At 46.9% G+C, this 20,090-nt stretch overlaps 2 protein-coding genes and 1 long non-coding RNA gene across 4 annotated transcripts in view; 1 reads left to right on the plus strand and 2 right to left on the minus strand.

Moving 5' to 3' along the window:
* The window catches only part of SLC22A23 (solute carrier family 22, member 23), a gene marked incomplete at its 5' end in the record, with an annotated part of 211,668 nt that overhangs the window by 144,811 nt on the left and 46,767 nt on the right, over positions 1-20,090 (minus strand). The window lies entirely within an intron of this gene.
* LOC106726668 overlaps positions 1-20,090 on the minus strand; it is a 76,988-nt gene that overhangs the window by 56,028 nt on the left and 870 nt on the right. The gene's annotated exons all lie outside the window — the stretch shown is intronic.
* LOC102253390 (adiponectin receptor protein 1-like) lies at positions 1,584-19,574 on the plus strand. Of its 2 annotated transcripts, XR_001362734.1 has the most exons (4): positions 1,779-2,017; positions 2,066-3,202; positions 17,015-17,024; positions 19,564-19,574. XR_001362734.1 is itself a non-coding variant. In XM_014542392.1 (1 exon), exon 1 carries the CDS (start codon positions 1,832-1,834, stop codon positions 3,005-3,007), a length of 1,176 nt encoding a protein of 391 aa, XP_014397878.1. In that variant the 5' UTR covers positions 1,584-1,831; the 3' UTR covers positions 3,008-3,202. The 2 variants fall into 2 exon arrangements, 1 of the variants encoding a protein (XP_014397878.1); XM_014542392.1 differs by lacking the exons at positions 17,015-17,024; positions 19,564-19,574 and having other exon boundaries at positions 1,584-3,202.

Genomic DNA, 20,090 nt, shown 5'->3' on the forward strand with positions numbered 1-20,090 from the left:
GGAGTGGATGATTGATTAATGGTGCCGGTTCAGTTTGGGAAGATGAGAAAGTTCTGGAGACGATGGTGGTGATGGTTGCACAACGATGGGAATGTATTTAACAACCACTGAACTGTGCACTTGAAACGGTCAACATGATAAACGTCATGTTATATGATTCATCTCGGACGCCCCCGCACCATCCACACCACACCCCCAGCGCTGGGGCTCCTGGAAGGGTCCCTGGTCTCGCAGGAGCAGCAAATACAGCCTCCGTGCCGGGCACAGGGGTGCCGCCGGCCTGTGGGGTGCGGGGTCCGGGGAATTTGGCCTGTCCTGAGTTGTTTCATGTTTTTATTTTTTCCAATGAGTCAGAAAAGTGAAGATCAACTGGAGAAGCTGCACTTTCTGGAAATTCCGGCAGAACCAGCGCCAGGCCCCAGGGCAGTGCAGGGGGGTGGGGAGTGGGGAGCAGGCTCCATTGTTTGCCCGGCAAGCAGCTGGGTTCTCTCCCCTGAACCGCAGGTCAGGAATGCTCACAGCTGCAGACTCGCCCTCCGCCCCCACCCACCGGGTGGGAGCCAAGCGGGGGGAGGGCGGCTGGGCTGGGGCCTGGGGACAGAGCCGGGCCAGGGGAGGAGGGGGCAGGAAACGCCCCCAGTTGTTTTTGCACAGAAAACGGAGCCAGAGCTGGTATTTCAGCTCCGGGAGCTGAGCTCCAGCCCAGCCCCACCTGCTCAGAGCGCTCGGGGAGGGCAGTCCTCAGGGGAACAGGGGCACCCAGGGCTCAGCAGCCGGCAGGGGCTCCTGCTGCCAGGGTCTCCGGGGGTCTGTCTGGTCTTCCCGTCCAGGCCTTGCCCCTCGGGGGGCTCCCTGGGCTGGGACAGCAATCACCACTTCACTAGGTGGGGGAACTGGGGCCCAGACTGGCACTGGGGGGCCTCCCCCTGCTCCAGCTGCCAACGAGTTAGGTCTGATTTGTTTGTTAATCCTCACCCAAGGTTATTATTTCCACTGATTTTTTAAATTCTTTTAATTTTTTTTTTTTTTTTAGAGAGGAAGGGAGAGGGATAGAGATAAAAACATGGAGAGACCCCCCCTACTGAGGATCGACAGGGAATTGAACTGGTGACCTCTTGGTTCCTGGGTCAATGCTCAACTGCTGGGCCACACCGGACCGACTCCATTGATTTTTAGAGAGACTGGAAGGGAGGGAGGGAGGGAGGGAGGGAGAGAGTGGAAGTGACAGAATTCTGCATTTCAGAAAAGACCCAGCTTGGAAGGAAACGAGCAGACCTGCCACGGCATGACCAGGGCAGCTGCCACCATCTGTCCGGCGGTTCATCTGGAGCAGCCACCAGCTGTGCGCCCAGGTCAGGCATAAGGGAAGGGCTTTTTTTCACATCTCCGCGGCCTAAACTAAACCTCGTATCCAATGTCGCTGAGGAAGAAATGCAGGATTGCCGAGAAAACTCACACAGCCAAAACTCTCAAGGCATTGGCCTCCAATTACAGAACTCACTTGTACGACTTTTAAAGGGCCCCCTGCATAAGAATGCAGAGACAGGGGCCGGGAGCCACTGCATGGAGGTGACGTCAGCGCTGGGCCCCCTTCCCACGCGGGAAGCGGAGGTGGCGTCAGCGCTGGGCCCTCTTCCGGCCTGAGGCGCATAAAGATCGGGTCGCTGGGGGGCAGGCCGCCTGCAGCGCTGAGGGATGTCGCACGGGGTTCGCAGCCCCAGCTGAGCCCAACGCCCCTGTGTCTGCCGTCACAGGGAGATCTCTGCCCCCTGGGGCGGAGACACCCAGCCCCTCCCCAAGCTGAAGCTGCAGGTGTTGAGGTACCAGCTAGATGCCTTCTCACAAAGGACCGGTGGTGGCACAGGGCAGCGGGGCTCCTGCCAGTAACAGGGAGACTGACACGGTGGAGCTGGCCAAACTGGGACCCCTGCTAGAAGAGAAGGGCAAACCGGGAATCGCTGTCCCAGCCAAAGCTGAAGCAGAGCAAGCCAGCCCAGTGCCCCAGGAGGAGGAGGAGGAAGAAGAAGAAAGGGAGGAGGAGGAGAAGGAGGAAGAGCGGGAAGAGGAGATGAGGGTCCTGACACTTCCCCTGCAAGCATACCGTGCCATGGAGAAGATGGAGGAGTTTGTGTATAAGGTCTGGGAGGGCCGCTGGAGGGTCATCCCATACAGTGTGCTCCCTGACTGGCTGAAGGACAACGATTACCTGCTTGACGGCCACAGGCCCCCCATGCCCTCCTTCCGGGCCTGTTTCAGGAGCATCTTCCGCATCCACACAGAGACTGGCAATATCTGGACCCATCTGCTTGGATTTGTGCTGTTTCTGTTTCTGGGAATCTTGACCCTGCTGAGGCCAAACATGTACTTCATGGCCCCCCTGCAGGAGAAGGTGGTGTTTGGGATGTTCTTCCTGAGCACGGTGCTCTGCCTCAGCTTCTCCTGGCTCTTTCACACTGTCTACTGTCACTCAGAGAAAGTCTCTCAGACTTTTTCCAAACTGGATTACTCAGGGATTGCCATACTGATTATGGGGAGCTTTGTCCCCTGGCTCTATTACTCCTTCTACTGCTCCCCACAGTCACGGCTCATCTACCTCTCCATCATCTGTGTCCTGGGCATTTCCGCCATCATTGTGGCACAGTGGGACCGGTTTGCCATGCCTCAACACCGGCAGACAAGAGCAGGGGTGTTCCTGGGCCTGGGCTTGAGCGGCGTTGTGCCTACCATGCACTTTACGATCTCCGAGGGCTTTGTCAAGGCCACCACCGTGGGCCAGATGGGCTGGTTCTTCCTCATGGCCGTGATGTACATCACCGGGGCTGGCCTCTTTGCTGCTCGAATTCCTGAGCGCTTCTGTCCTGGAAAGTTTGACATATGGTTCCAGTCACATCAGATTTTTCACGTCCTGGTGGTGGCAGCAGCCTTTGTCCACTTCTACGGGGTCTTCAACCTTCAGGAATTCCGCTACAGCCTGAAAGGCAGCTGTACTGATGACTCTCTTCTCTGAGCCTCCCCCCCAAGGCTGGAGGGTAACTTCCCAAGTGCTTTAAAAAATAACTTCTTTGCTGAAGTGAAAGGAAGCGTCTGAGTTGTCTGTTTCTAGAAGAAACCTCTTAGAGAATTCAGTGCCAGCCAGGCTTCAGCCCACCTTCCCACCTCAGGGCGGGGGGACAAGCTTTCCGTGTCCCTCGCCCAGGAAAGGGTGATCCACCTGGCCATGCCCCTCCTTAGCAGCCCTCCTCAGCAAGGCAACTCTGTCCCTTTGGCACAGAGTGCTTTGAAGCTCATGTTGAGATTTTATCCCTCCTCCAACCATTTTGGGGAAAAATGATGGACTGGGATTCTTTAGAAATTCTATTTCTGAAAAAAAATGTCCCTCCCTTACCCCCATCCTTACTTTGTAACCTGGCTTAGAATAGGCCATCCATTTTGTAGCATACTTTTCAGAAACGATTGTAACCTGTCCCGTCTTTCTGGGGCCTGGATCTGCTGACAGCAGGACGAAGTCACCAACTTTGAGACATCCAGCTAATCATGGAAGTGTGTCCAGGCTTCAGATAACTTGAGTTTTAATTTTTTTTCTTGGCAGAGTAATGTAAAATTATCATTGCTATGTATTCTGATGCAAAGGCTATGATGATAATAAAAGGAAGTGCAGAAAAAAAAAAGAATGCAGAGCGCGCTAAGCACATCCTGAACCCCGCCCCCTGCCCCACCCCTCTTTCCTCCCTGCTCAAACCTCATCAAGTTCTAGTGTGAGGCAGTGCACAGGCCAAGCATTCCATTCACGTCTGCAATCACCTTAGTCCACAGGCTCTCCCATAAGAAGTCCTCAGAGCCTGAAGTAAACCCCATGCTCCGAGGGGCCCAGAGGTCTGGGTACCCTTGGTGCTTGTCCGAGGCTTAATTATGTTCTAAGGCAGCGGTTCTCAACCTGTGGGTCTCGACTCCTTTGGTGGTTGAATGACCCTTTCACGGGGGTCGCCTAAGACCATCCTGCATATCAGATATTTACATTACGATTCATAACAGTAGCAACATTACAGTTATGAAGTAGCAACAAAAATAATTTTATGGTTGGGTCACAACATGAGGAACTGTATTTAAAGGGCCAGAAGGTTGAGAACCACTGTAAGGAGTAACCTGGCTGAGATGTGTCACCTGTGGCCACCTCAGTCCGTCTCCTATGCCAAGAGCTAGATGAAAACTGGGAGCTGGCATCTACCCCATGCTGGATCCTTGGCATTCCTGTCTGTTATGTACAACTGAACCCCAAGTGAAGGATGTAGAGTATTTAGAACTTGTCTCTTTAAATTTTCTAAACATTAGTTTCAGGTCTTGTCAGCTTGACAGAATTTGTGCCAAGGACTCTAACCTGAATTGGGAGTGCTGCCTGAAAGCCCTGCACACCAACACAAATTATCCAGCGTGTTCACTGCTGATGCCGGTTCCACTCAGCAAATGAACTGCATCAATGGAATGTAGATAAATGATACCCTGACTCTTCACAATGATGGAAAGTTTCTTAAACTTACCCAGTACCCCCTGACAAGAGTTTTCCCATCTTGTAGTGATGATTACTCATTCCTCAGAAGTTCCTACTGAGTATCTACTGGGGGCAGGCACTATGCTCCATACGGAGGATGGAGGAGCAGCTGCAGCCCCTCTCATGGGATTATGGCAAAGACAAAAGCCAAGACTCAGGGAGAGTTGACTAATAGTGGTAAGGTAGGAAAAGGAAGATGGTGACCCCATGTTATCATTCATTATGGACCATCCCCCATTTTGTGCTTGTTAAAAAATTTGCACACATATGTCCTCACCAAGTCACTGAGAACTTATTCTGGCTGCTATGAATTTATCAATCAATAGTTGCAGGATACGACTGAGGGATCAGTTTAGAATACAACCAATTTTTTTGGCATCCAGTCCAAATCTGTCTAGTTCAGGAGGCTTTCATGAGAAATTTTAGCAAATTATCTCTACTATTCATATATGTGACAATATCAATTGTCCTTTTTCCTCATGTTTAATATGTGGAAACTGAACTAAGAGAACTCTAGTTCATCCAGCTGTAATATTTTACAATTATATCTATTCTGTTATAGTACTGCATACATAGGTTTTCATCATGTTCCATAAATTCATTCATTCAGCCAACTCATATATAGACATTCATTCTGTCCAGGTACAAATCTATGTACTGAAGATACAGTGGAAAACAAGAATAATAAGTTCCTACTTTGGTGGAGTTCACTCTAGAGCAACTAGGAGGTATGAATGGAGATGCAAATAAATAAATATATTTTCAGGGAGTGGTAGATGCTTGAAAAAAAGTGGATGACTCTAGAGGAATTATTTGGGTGATGAGTATATGGGTGGTGTGAGGAAGCTCTGCAGATGTCACATGAGCAGAGTCATAGGGAAGCTACTGTTGTCTATCAGAGGGTTTGACGTTGGTGAGTATATACATATCAGCCTAGTTGTAAGTGAAGAATTAGCTGTAGAGGTCTGAGTGGGAAGCAGGAAGATCCACCAGGAAGTGCTATGGTTTTCCAGGCAAGAAACGAGGTGGCTTTGCCGCAGTGGAGGTGGAGAGAAAGTGAGGAATTCAGGATATAATTTGGAGAAAGAGCTGAGAGGACTTGAAGAATAAAGGGTGACACAAATGTTCCCGGCTTGAGCAATTACATGGGTGGTGGGTCTATTTATTGAGATTGGAAAGACTGGAATGAGGGTTCTGTTTGGCCACACTGCATTTGAAAGACGTATTGGACATCCAAGTACAATCTCAACAAGGGAGCTGGATATCTGAATCTAGAACTTGGTGGGAAGGTCAGAGGTAGTGACACAGATCACATAGAGATGATTTAATTCCACATTTCCAGCACAGCTGACTGAGAGTGGCCATGGGCTACTTGTGGTTACTCAAATTTAATTAAAATGAACTAAAGTTAGATTCAGTCCCTCCGTCACAGTAGCCACATCTCAAATGCTCAGTAGCCACATGTGCCCGGCAGCTAGAGGGCTGCATGGTGCAGACACCATTCCCATCACTGCAGCGAGTTCTCGTGCCGAACTCTGCTCTAAACCTCTTTACAATAGTTTACCACCATTGATTTCCCTTGTCTCGTAAGGTATGTGTGAGAGAGAATTGGGGAAATAACAAAACCATGCATTTCCCCACTTGGTTTCATTTGTTTCATTCATAACTTAGACATGTAACAACCATTGTTCCTGCTCCTTTGCCCAAATTCTTCAGGTTCGTGTTTATAAACTGTTCCTAATAATTTTCAACTGAAGAGATCAGAGGTCTTCATAACTTTTTGGAAGGTAATTATCCCAAGGTTTTCCATTGTTCTTTCATTCCAAGTTGCCTTACCATCCCTTTTAAAAAGGGGATGGGAGTCTGACCGGCGTGGCTCAGTGGTTGAGCGTTGACCTATGAACCAGGAGGTCGAGGTTTGATTCCCAGTCAGGGCACATGCCTGGGTTTCGGGCTCAATCCCCAGTAGGGGGCATGCAGGAGGCATCCCATCAATGATTCTCTCTCATCATTGATGTTTCTATATCCTCTCTCCCTCTCCCTTCCTCTCTGAAATCAATAAAAAATATTTAAAAAACGAGAGGGGGCGTGTGATGGGAACCAAAGGGATATCTTCCAGCCTGCTGAAGGCAGCAGAGCCCTCGCTCTGCACACTCTCCCCCCTCCTCCCCGCAGACGCCAGAGCAGCAGTGATGGAACGAAAAGCCAACTGTGCAAACATTCGCTTCCACTGTCACAAGGTACACAGCAAACATGCCAAAAAGGAGAGCTTGGAAAAACAGCAAAAGAGAGCAATTATTCCCCGAAGAGAACATGAAATAAGAACCTACAGTGACCCCACAAAGGAAATGGAAAATCCGATCCAGCCACAGGTCAGAGAACACCACTGTGTTTTGGGGTAATGATTACAAAGGGAAAACAGGGTTTGGGCACTGTGAGATCCCAGGACTCCAGCGTGGGCCTCCCAGGGTGGCACATTCTGTAATTCAATTAAATCCTTTGGAAGAACAAGACTCATGTCTCCTAGAGTAACCCGATTCTCCGGACAACCCCAAGCTCACATGAAACTTCTGACAACAACCCTTCTACGTGGTGGGTCTGCGGTGTTGCATCAGACGCAAGAAGCCCACGTGAAACGAGGAAACTGAAAGATGGCTGCGAAGAAGACCATCTTTTCAGTGATAAAACCGCCAAGAAGCGGAGTGATCTGGGTGCATTTCATTTATGGGAGATACAGATATGGAAGTCTTGTTCTCCACTTAATTTTTTTCAGGGGTGCCTTCTTCATCAAAGAGGAAACTACTGGTTCAAGTTTGTTTAATGGCACAAACTATTACTGCTTCATGGCAGCCCAAAGGACAAGAAGGGCGTGACGCGCAGTTATCTCCCCCAAACTTTCTCTCTCAAAAAGCCAGCGATAGCTCTCCACTCCAAACATGTCATCGGGCGCTCATGTCCCTCTGTGGCCTGAGCCCTGGGGAAGCTTCCCAGCCCCTTCTCTGCTGCATCTCTGCACAGCCTCTGTGTGGTGACTCCCTGGGCAGAGGTCACACCAGGCGGGCTGAGCTCCTTGGGAAGAGGGGCTGTTAGGAAGGCACCTCGCCCTCAGGATGTTGGAGTACAAGGCCAGTGGCCAAGTGGAAGCTGAATCATGGAAGGGACAGGGGAACAGGGAGCAGGCATGCGCCCAGTCACCCACCCAGCGGTGCAGTGGCAGGAATGAGGACAGGGACAGTGGGTCACCAGGGGGCTAGACTCTGGAATACTGGTTCCTGAAGCAGGCTGGGAAGACTGTGCATCTGTGGATGCATTCTTGGCAGTCCATGAGAATTTTCAAACTTTATGTTCTCAGGTCAATGAAAATCTTAGTCTACATTAATGTAAGTGTAACTTGGGTGGTCTGGATCAGCCGCTATAACCTAGATTTCTGAGTCCACGCCACATCTAGATTTGCACTTGCAAAGACCAAAGGTCACTGTGAAAGGCCACACATATGGTGGTTTGAAAGAAGCAGGAGAACTGAGGTACCACATTGTACAGTGATTGAGCCTGGTGTCAGGCTGAGTGCACAAGCGTGTGCCTGTGGTTTCTGTAAGACCAGCTCACTAGCAGAAGAGCACTAGGAAACAAGCAATAATGTAGGTTCCTTGTCTCATTTCCAGCCATCAGTGGATTAAATACCTATTTAATTAATCTTTTAATAATGCCACAAATCAAGCTTTCTCTTCAGGAGAAGCGGGCAGGTTAGGAGAGCTGTCAGGAGGCACCCATCAACGTGAGTGATGGAAGCGTGCTCGTGAGCAGTGGGAAAATATGGAGGTTGAGTATTCCATGCTGGCAAAGCCTTCAAATTGTTAACGCTATTTTAGACAGCAAAATCTGTGAAACGAGGCATTGTATGCGCTGGAATTTTTCAAGTCCAAATGCCAAAACAGATAAAATATGAAACTCAATGTGAAGCTACGCCTTCCTGCTATTTAACCAGCAAGGGTGACTCCATTCCAGGAGACAACCACCATCCATCACATCCACGGACCACCATTAATTTGGATTGTATTCATTTTGAAATTGGATATTAACATTTGGTCTTAGACTTACTTAAAGAACTAATCCAAACTCTTTATGGGATGTTTGCACACATTTAAATAATATTATAACAACATATTTAAGTCAAAGGAGAAGAGGGCTGTTTGGACTAACTCAGCAGTTAAGAAGCATGAGCCCTAGAGCCACAGAGACCTGTGGTCCAACTCCGTCTCATCTAGCTCTTGGTATGTGACCTGGGTGAGTTACTTCACCTACACTCAGGTTTCCATTGTGAAATGGGGACAATAATAGTACCCAGATCACAGGATTCTGGGGTGGATTGAATGAAATACCTATATTGTACTCGGCACAGCATCAAAGTATACTGTAAAAGTCTAATAAATGTTAGCTCTTGCATAAAGGCCCTGATAGTGAAGTAGATACGTTCCAGAGATTAGGGGTCTCAGTTTCCTTATCTGTAAAATGAGGCTATTAGTAGGATCTGCTGTATATAGTCAATACAAAAGTTTTAAAATATGTGTTTGTAAGTAGCCTAGCCCAGTACCTGAACTTAGAAAATGCTCAATAACTAGCTATTACTGTTATCAAACAACTATCATCATGACCTTTTCAGTCTCTCTGTTTTACTCCTTACTACATGCTCATGCTGTGCACATGCTGGAGGGCACAGGAAGGGAGCTCTCAGCGCAAGGATCACCTCAGCTATTCTCTGCCTAACGCTGCATATCAGACTGTCTGATTCTTTCCAACAGGAAAGAACTGAGTCTACCCACCTATCTATCTATCTTTCTATCTATCTATGCATGCATGGAAGTGATATATGGGATAGCAGACAAAATCATGCTTCAGGCTCTACATTAAGGCCAGCTAAATAGAGAGCAAACGACTAGGGATGAAGGGCCAGGGGCCTCCCAGCAAGCACCTCCCGTATAGTAAGAACAGTCACATGCTCCCGCCCAAACACAAAGAAGCCAAGAATATGTATCAACATGGATAAGTCATATCTGCTCCCATGTTCTCCTTCATCTCAGGAGCCCCTTGTAGCCTCTGCATTTTGAGCCCAGGGCCTTACACAGCAATGCCAGTTTGGCAAATTAAATAGATGCCAGGGAAGAAACAGTCATGAATCCCAAGTCACACTGGAACTAGCAAAATTTCTCTCTTCTGTAAGACTGATATGGCTGGGGAGCTAGGCTGGAAGGAACTGGTCCTTAGTTCCTCCCCTGCCTGTGGTCTGGAGGGAGTTCTGAGCCCTTGCCCAGACCTGACCCCCAACAAATATCAGGCAGAGGTGCTTCCCAAAGGCACCGGTTGAAGGGATGCAGCACCTTTCAGATTTCAAAGGAGTGGACAGAACGAACTCAGGCTGCACACAGGCACTCTTTCCCACAAGAATCATCGAAGGCCCACAGAGTGGGAAACGAAGGGAATGCAGAGCCCTCAATGAGAGACCCATGATTTTCTGGTCTCTGTGTTCCATGCAGAAGGCTCAGAGGGGACGCCACTCCTGGGCCCATGAGCTGTCCTACTTGGTCACGGGGAATGCCGCGCAGACAGCAGAGCATCCTGACCCAGTGTAACCCTTTCCTGGCTCCTCAGACTCCCTAGGCTGGCTTCTATCAGGGTAGAGGTCACAGTTTTAAAGACACCTAGAGGGTCTGTGAGTCCGACTTCACAGACTATCACCAGAAAGGCACCCAGGGTCTCGGCCAATGGGAGCTGTAAACATGGCAAAGGGAGAGTCTGCCTGCCAGCCATGGAGTTGACTCCAGAGAGAAGAGATGGGTGGGTCCGCACAACCCAGAAAGAGCCTAACAGGGCATCACTGCTCAGCCTCGGGCACATGGGCCCTAAAGGCCGATCTGAATTGGGAGGGCTTGTTCACACAGGGAGGGCTTCTCCAGCAGAGTCATCGAAACCAGCCAACCAATATTTGTAGGTCTTACATGTCCTTGGACCAGCAATTGGAAGGTGGTGCCTGAACAGCTTTTCCTCTAGGAGACTCATTCGGAAACACAACAGAAAACAAACCCTGTGCTATTTCAAAGCAACACTCCTCACACAGGTACCTATCCTGGGAGCACACAGATCATATCACAAATAAACTGCCATCATCCTTACATGAAGGAAGGCAAACGATTCACAGCAGAACACAACCACAGAGAGGACAGAGCAGGTCAGCAGCTGCAGGAGGGGACGCCAAGCAGGCTGTGTGAATTCATGTTTAAAAATACAGAGAAAGTGTGTAGAGGCATGTTTTACAAAGCAGAATTGGTAATATCGGGAAGGGAAAGGGAGAGCTTTTGTGAACATGTGTAAGATAAATCTTGACAATGGCTACCAGTGTTCTATTTCTTCAGTATCTTTTCTCAGAGATTAACGGAGTATTCTGGGTGTGAGAATACTCGGGTGTTGCTGTCCATGAGAGCCAAGGTTCCTGTGTATGATTTGTCCAGAGAGTTTTTCCATTGGTCTACTACCTTTTCCCGGCCCTGACATGGTTCGGACTTTTAAAGTGCAGTCCATGGAGCTCTGAACGGATGTTAAGGGAGAGGAACTTTATCAAGCTGGCCACTAGAGAGTTGATCATGAAGCAAGCTCTTAGCCTCATGGCCCCTGCCCCCCAACCACAGTGGTTCTCCAATGTGACCATAAGCTAGTAGCCAGCCCCAATTCAGAGTTCCTCTTCAGTGATGTTTTCCAAGCTTGCTGCGACCACGGAGAGGCCCTCACCTGAGAGGGCCGGCTGCCAGAGGAAGGGTTAGCCCAGCCCGGGCTGCACGTTGACAGAAGCAGCCCACAAACACACTTGCCCACCATTTCTCTAGATATTCACGGTTTACTGATGGCGATGACATTCACGCTCTCGACCCTGCGCACAATCTTTCATCGGTGAGAAAAGTGGTTTAGCGTTAAGTACCTTATCCAAGATCACAGTGCGCGCGCGAGTGGTGGGGCTTGGCTTGCGTCCAGCGCTGGGATCCTTCCGCGGATCTGGTCAATGGCTGACTGTGATCGTGCACATGGGCTCACATGGCCTGCCTTCAGTGTTGTTCCCCTGGCACCCAATTGTTGTTCCCTTGACATCATGTGGAGAACAAACAGGCATCTCTAACTCAGCTGTAGTTGTGAATTTCCAGTTACTGAGCCATGCTAACTTAGTTTCAGGTGACTTAGGGGGAAAAAGTCATTACTGATTTGGCTTCCAATTCAATTTTTTTTCTACCCGATTACGATGAACATTGACCATTGTTAAAAACATGATTTTCTTGCACACAAAAAAGTGAATGTACTTAAGCCATTGAACCATACACTTAAAAGTTGTAGAAATGGTAAATTTTATTTTATCACAATAAGAAATTTATTTTCTTTCTAAAACATTTGATATAATAACAAGACAGTACTCTTCTGGGGAATACATGAATTAAAACCTTAGCTTGAAATAATTTAGATTACATTAATCACTAAACTGAATTAAAGTTGTGTTTGCTCCAGTTGCCTCTGACCTACTAGGCAATGGTTGCTTCATCCCATGGACATTTCTCAATCCTTGTCTTGCATCATGTGACTCTCTCATCAGGCACCCTCCTTAGCTCCCTGGTTACCAGCCTATTCGTACTTTCCACTGACCAGTCAGGCTATTCCCTCCCCTCTCCCTCAACTGGATCTCCTATCTCCACTCAATTTCTTCTCTAGGTGATTTCAGCTATTCCACCGGCACCTAATCACCACAGTACCCAGAATGCACCAGGTTCCATCAGTCTCTAACCATCCACAGCACCCAAAACACACTGGGCTCCTTTGGCCTCTGAGCACCCACTGCAAACAGCAAACACCTACTTTCCTACAAAAATCATGACTCAGAGGTCACTTTCCAGCACTCTTTCTCTAACCAGGGCCTGTGCCTGCATCTTTACTCACTAACCTGAGTGTCCTGGAGGCAGGAAAGTGGGTGTCTATGTGTGCAAGGCATCTGGCAATGCCCGGTAAGTACTCAAGGTAACCAATTGTCGTTCCCCTGGCACCCAGTAAGCCCTCAAATGTTTGCCAAGCAAATGAGTGAGGGAGAAAGAAGTCTTGTATTTCCACAAGAGTCACCAATAAACAAAATAAACTATCTGCAGTAGAGTTTATCTGGCATGACACAGTAACATAGTGGCTAACTACATGAGTGATAGTATGGCTCTGCATCATCTGAGTTATGCTTCTCTGTCCTCTCAGCCCAGATCATGTTTTTTGCTAACATCTAACATAAGACTTGGCAAACCAATAATGATTTTACTTCCCCCCATATACGTTTTGAAGAAGCCTGGTATCCTTACTTGGTTTCAGGTAACTGATTTATTTCCTCTCTCTTTTATTTTGTATCAAGAGTGAAAAAATAAAACAAAATAAAATCAGTCCAATATTGTTCTCTTACTTCTCCTCAACCCCCTGTTCTAAGCAGCACAGCTTTTAGCTTTATGTCTCATCCTGTTTTTCTAGGTGAGAACAGAAAATTCTGTAGAGTGCAATAGGATTCCTGGAATAGACCTGTGAGTCTACCCAGCAAAAGTATGGTAAGAAAGGAGACTTGAGCGAGCCAGACGGGTTGGGAAGGGAGTTGTTGACATGAGGTCTAGAACCATGGGGAAAGAGAGGCTGTTAACCATTAATCCTCCCCTATCACTCCATCTCTTCCCAGATCACCCTGGTAGACACAGCGCAGCAGCCTCACAGAAAGCAAAGATGGAAGTCCGACAACTCTAACGTGTGGGTGTGAGAAGGACACCATTGGGGAGCAAGCACCCCTGGTTTCGTGCCCCCCTTCCAAGAGCCACGAAATCTTGAACACTGAAGGAGGCTTACTGGTTGAGTTTAGAATTCAAAGGTCACAGAATTCTAAAACTGGAAGGTACAAGGAGACAGAGGTTTTCCATTTGGTTTTGTTGTTAGTTATTTTTACAGCAGTATTAAACAGGGTCATATAGAATCCATTTGTTTTTGTTTTCTACCCATTTCTCCCCACAAATGGCTCAGGGAAGGGACCCCATAGTACAAAATTTGAAAACCCGTGCCCCAACTTTACAGAGTGGGAGGCAGAGGCTTAGAGATAAAGCAATTTGTCAGACACAGAGTCGGTCCACTGTGGAGCCTACACTACAGCTCGGATCTCCTGATTTCCAGATCTGTCCGCTTCCCCTTATAGTGTGAGGACCAGCTTTGTTTCAAATGAAGCACTCACACACCAGTTTGGGGGAAACTTAATCCTTAGGGACACACACAGCTTTAATAATATCCTCCACCAAATACTCTAATTTTAAAATGCCAGATATCTACATATTTGCTGTTTTTCCTTCTGATTTTGAGATAGGACTATCTTCAATGAATTCAAAACACCCAAAGAAATGTGCACTTAGCAGCTTACTTATACATTCCCTTGCCCTAACTTCTGGACAAAAGAAAAGTGGGTGTATGGGTCCCAACGATGCCACAGAGCCACTTACTCTTCCTTTGCCCTCGACGCTCCACTGTTAACATGCAGATAAGGTGATACACCCTTACAAGCCCTTAAAGACATACAGGCAGTTCATTTTTTCCCCTCAAAGAAAAGTCTTACTATAAATCCAAGGTTGGCTAATATTCAGTAGGAACAGAGAGAGGTTCAATAATTTTTGTTTGAAGGGCTGGTACAACTTTCAGAAACATTAGTCCTCGGTGGCATGTTTGGTTACCTGCTGGATGACTCAGCCCTCTAGTCTCAGAGAGTGACCAGCACTGCCTTGACCAGCTGCGACATGTCCCTGCCTAGGGATTAAACTCCCAACCAGGAGCTGTGGTCACTCAACACTGCGGTTACACCAGGCGCTGTGACTCCTCAGGGGGGTGGCAGAGGAAGAGGGGGTGGTGGAGGTCAAGGGCTTCGGGACTTTTGCTGATGCATTTACTCCTTTGCTTTTCACAGCTTGCCTGCAGGGTTAGCAGTGTGTTTCCAGTGAATACAAACATGGGTGAAACCTCAATCGCTCTGACTTCCCAGCCTGAACCTGGATACAACTGAAATTCTTCTGAAGCTCTTTAAAAATATATACAATAATTTGTCAAAGGTGTTTGGAAATTGTGACTCACTTCCTTGGTGGAAAAACCGTCAGTAGAGTTGGTCCCACCAGAAGAACAGGATTATTGCTGCCATTAGGAAGGCCCAGGTATCTGAAGTTGGGGGGTAAAGGGGTGGGGCGCAGAGAGAGAGACCTATAGACGACCATAACTAAGCATGCGTTCGTGAAACCTTCCCTCCCCAGAGGAAGTGAAGCACAAGACCGTTGAAGTCATGCATATTGGACAGTGGCAATCTCCATTCTACTAATTCTACAGCTCAGCAATCTTCACTTTATTCATTCCACAGTTCGATAACTTGCTACACAGAGCTGTCTGGTTCAGGTGATTTTTAAAAATGTACAGCACAGCTATGATGCTTAATAACCCTGTAGAATAAAATATGTTCCAAGGAATATTAGTTCAGAAAAACATCACATTATAGAAATAGATGCAATAGTGAGGAGGAAAAAGTCACCTCACCCCAGCACATTAGATATTACTCAGTCGTTTCAGTGAGAGTCTAAGGCTATGCGTGCAATGTGAGAGAGAGAACATCGCCCCGCCCAAGGCAAACTGGAGAGTTTTCTGAGTCTGTTTACCAGTTAAGACTTGGCTTCTAATTTTGTAAAGTAATCAGTAACTTAGTCACCTGTGAAACTTATGGTCACTCCTTGATTATATACAAAGCTATCTGGGTATAAGGAGGGTTATTAGGAGAATATGAAGCTTTAAGAAAAGTTCTCAAGAAAATTATTTATTGTTATTAGGCAATAAATAAATAAATAAATAAAAGATGTTCATTTGCCCACAGTAACTGGGCACAGTCTCTGGCAACAAAAAGCAGTGCTCATTATTTCAAATGGGGGGGCGGGGGTAGTTTAATGGTAGAGAAGGGGAAGACATAGATCAAATGAGAAGAAAAACAAAGTATTCATGTTTCAAAAAATATTTTTCTCCCACAGGACTTATTATATCCAGCATCAAATCAGATTAAAAAGCAATAATCTCCCACTGGCCTCTGTTGAAAGACACATCTTAAACAATTCTGTGTTACCCTGTCCATAATGTTTTGGTCTGAGCTGGAAAAAGAATTCACACCACCACAAACCATGTCTGACTCGATTGAAACGTGCCTCTCTCTTTAGTCTTTGATAAGACTTTTATTTTCATAAACCATCAAGTGATTAGTTCCTCTTTCCTGGATCTGTAGTTCCCTGCCCCTTGCCCAGCTAAGATTTTCTACCTTTTTTTGTTGTTGTTGCTCAGAGGCAAAGGGGTACAATTAAGCTACTGATGTAGCCCAAGTACATTTAGTTATTTCAGAGTCTCCGGGTGGCCTCAGAGGCAGGCAGGAAACAGACTGCAGGCCTGCACACACCCTCTCAGTTCCCTTGTTCTCTCTGGCTCTCGCCAGTGTGCACTCTGCTTCCATGTAAAGGCTCTTGGGGAAGATGCCAATAATCTCTGCTTTATGTCCTAGCCAGCAACCACATGCTCCTATGTTGACTTGAAGGAAACAAAAGTCTAAAGTAGAGTGTATTTAACTGGAATGTACCTTAGAAAAATTCCAAAGCATGAGAAATCCTCAAGCAGCCTTGCATATAAAGCAGAAACTTTCCTAAGTCAGCAGCATTTCTTAAAACTCAGAGTCCACCCACACCACAGGCTACACAAGAAACGGGAATCTGCAAAAATCATTACTTTCCCTGCAAACATTGCCAAGCACCTGCAAGACTGAAAAAAGGAATGACATCCAGTTCTCTCTGAGGAAGTGCAGGCCTTTCCAGCACACCTAGTGAGATGAAAACCACATGGTGAAGGAGTAGAAAAAGTCCGGACCATTAAAAATGTATTTTCCAAACAATCAATGCCCAAAAGTTTAAAACTTCTCTTTAGAGTCAAGAAATACTTCAACACTGTGACAGAGATTATCAATAATTTCCTTTAAGCAAAACAAATTCTTAAACATTAACTAAGCCCATGGATTACTCGTGTATAAAATGCTAGCAAGCACACTGATCTGGAAATTCAGTCCTCTGCCCTATTGACTGGGAGCTTGTCTCTTAACTTCTCGTCACCATCAGTGTCCTGATCTAGGATCGACAGAGATGGGCTGCCCCAGGCCAGCGAGCACCACATCCTTCCCCAATCCTGCCTGCCCATCACAACTTTAAGGCCTCTCTCTGATTCTCCCCTGCCAAGCTTAGCTCTTCTGCCGTCTCTCAATCATTGGCCCCTTATTTATATTGCGTAAATACTATCTCAGTGAACTCCAACTAATCATTTATGTCCTTTTGCTTTATTTTAATTTTGCTATACCAGATATTGTATTAGCTCAGACAGTGGGCCACTGGTTGATGCTTGGAATTTTGTTCATTGCAATGGTATTTATCATGATGTTTCATATGTAATTCCAATCTAAGAAAACAATAACTATTTATTCCCTGCTTTATTTCAGAAAAAAATTTAAGACTGCTCATACAAATACATGTAATAAAATAACACTTATATTATAGAGACAGGAAATGGGACAAAGGAGAAATTACAGTAGGAAAGTTTAGATGAAATTAGGAGAGAGGCTTGATTTACAGCTCAGCCTATCAGGCCTACGCACATGCGAGATCAGACTCTGAGCTTTCTAAGCTTCCTAGCAGTCAAAGGACAGAGAGACTCGCTTACATCGGTAGCTGGAATAGTAGAGCCTGCTGGTCACATCTGTCCCACCACTTATTCTGCAAATAAAGTTTTATTGGAATGCAGCCACACCTCATCACTTACATGTTATTTATGGCTGCATTCGTGGTACAATAGCAGAGCTGAGTGGTTGTAACAGAGACTTGCAAAGCCTAAAATAGTTACTAACTGGCTTTTTACAGAAACAAAGTTTGCAGATGCCTGCAGATGATTCTGTGCCTATGAGACAAAGGCACAGCAATTTTCAAGGGTAAGCACATTCTTTGTATGGTTCCGAAAGGAAAGAGAACTTCCTACTGTAAAGAGTTTACTATGTAATCTGATGGAAAAAAAAATACAAACAAACAGCCTTAGCTTCATTTTTACAGTAAATATAGCAACAACTTTCACAGAGCCAATGGCATGATATCACAACACAAGTCAGTAAAACGATTCTATGTGAGGCTGAAACGATGTAGTTCAGGGGGAGTGCTCTTCTGGTCTGGCTTAGTTCAGGGAGGATCTGTGCAGAGGTGAATGTCAGGTCAAGGCAGCCCTTCCCACCCATCTTCCTTCTCCCAGGCATACGTGGCTAATGGATCAAGGTGTTCTCTCCAGCTCCCTGAGCTCCCTGGGCTCGCTAGCAATCTCAATCTATCATGAGCAGTTGGCATGCAAAATAAAACTGATATGTCATCTGTGCTTGATTTTCTCTCCAAGTCTGATACATACTCATGTGGTAGGCTGAGGTTACACTCTCTGCAAAGTTTCTGAAGCGCAGCTATTCTAGTTTGTCAACATGCACAGCTGTCCCCTTCAATGGCCATCCTCAAGGAAGGCCTAGATTCCTGGGAGAACCAGAAGCCTCACAAACCTACACAGATGCAGCTCAAATGAGTGTCTGAGAGCAGGGCCTGGAGTCTCCTCAAAAAAAGGGTGGGGAGCCTGGCCGGTGTGGCTCAGTGGTTGAGTGTCAACCCAGGAACCAAAAGGTCATGGTTCGATTCCTGGTCAGGGCACATGCCCGGGTTGCAGGTTGGATCCCCAGTAGGGGGCACGCAGGAGACAGCCAATTGATGATGTTTCTCTTTCATGGACATTGTTATCTCTCCATCCCTCTCCCTTCCCTTCTCTCTAAAAAAAAATCAATAAGAACATTTTTTTTTTAAAAAAGGTGAGGAAGCTGCTCCTCTGCACAGACCAATGGGTGGGCAGGGCCAGAGAACAGCACAGGAATTTTACCGGGAAACTTTTAAGCCCAATACTCACGCTGTTCAAAGAAATAAAACCTCCAAACAGCCATGACTGTGACCCACTGACCTGGAACACATATATTCCTAAAGAACTCCCTAAGAAGCAAGGGCTCCAAAATAAATGCAAATAGACTGGAAACAGTTCAGTGTTGGGAGATGACAAAACTGCTGACTGTGGATTCAGAGAATATACCTGTAGCCTTTCTCTATGCCCATTTCTTCTCTGTGACTCTAACACTATGTTACAGATTATATTTCTATCCTATATAATAAAAGCCTAATATGCTAAGTGTCCAGTCATCTGTTCAACCAATCAAAGCATAATATGGTAATGATATGCTAAGGCCACTCAACCGCTTGCTATGATGTGCACTGACCACCAGGGGACAGACAGTCGACAGGTCGACCAGTTACTATAATGTGCACTGACCACTAGGGGGCAGACACTCCAACTGGTAGGTTAGCTTGCTGCTGGGGTCTGGCCTATCGGGGCTGAATGAGATGGGCTGGAAACGCTCTGGAGCCCTCCCGTAGTTCCTCCCCCCACTGGCCAACCTCCCATGTCCCTCCCCGGCCCAGATTATGCACTGGTGGGGTCCCTTGGCCTGGCCTGCACCCTCTTGCAATCCGGGACCCCTCGGGGGATACTAGAGAGCCGGTTTCAGCCCGATCCTGCAGGCCAGTTTTGGCCTGATCCCATGCTGTATAATAAAAGGCGAATATGCAAATCGACTGAACGGTGGAACTACTGGTCGCTATGATGTGCACTGATCACCAGGGGGCAGACGCTCAAGGCAGGAGCTGACACGCACTGACTATCTGCAGCAGCACTAGGGATGTCTGAATGATGGCTTAGGCCTGCTCCCCAGCCGGGGGGCGGGGGGGCGGGCAGGGGGTAGGCCTAAGCCATCACTTGGACATTCCCCAAGGGCTCTTGGACTGCGAGAGGGTGCAGGCCGGGCTGAGGGGACGCCCCCCCCCGCCCAGTGCACGAATTTCGTGCACCGGGCCTCTAGTTCTAAATAATAGAGGGACAAAACTTCAAGTAACTTGAAAGTGTTATCTAGTTTTGTGGGTTCTTTAAAATATATATTTTATGATTTTTTTACAGAGAGGAAGGGAGAGGGATAGAGAGTTAGAAACATCGATGAGAGAGAAACACCGACAACCAAGGTACGTGCCCTTGACCGGAATCGAACCTGAGACCCTTCAGTCCGCAGGCCGATGCTCTATCCACTGAGCCAAACCGGTTAGGGTGTGTTATCTAGTTTTAATAAGCGCACTTAAGAGAAGCAGGACTATTCTTATTTGACCTCACTGGAAAATGCTACTTAATCTATAACTGACTCCTACCCATGTTGTTAAAGAAAAGAAAAAGACAAAACATATTATAAATAATTTTACATTATTCCTAACAGTTCTTTTCACCAGGTGATTAGAAAGCATAAAAACTAGAAAATAAGTAAAAACATTCATGCCTAAAACCTCCCTCC

Source organism: Myotis brandtii, unplaced genomic scaffold (assembly GCF_000412655.1).
Source record: "Myotis brandtii unplaced genomic scaffold, ASM41265v1 scaffold300, whole genome shotgun sequence".
In the NCBI taxonomy this organism is placed as follows: Eukaryota; Metazoa; Chordata; class Mammalia; order Chiroptera; family Vespertilionidae; genus Myotis; species Myotis brandtii.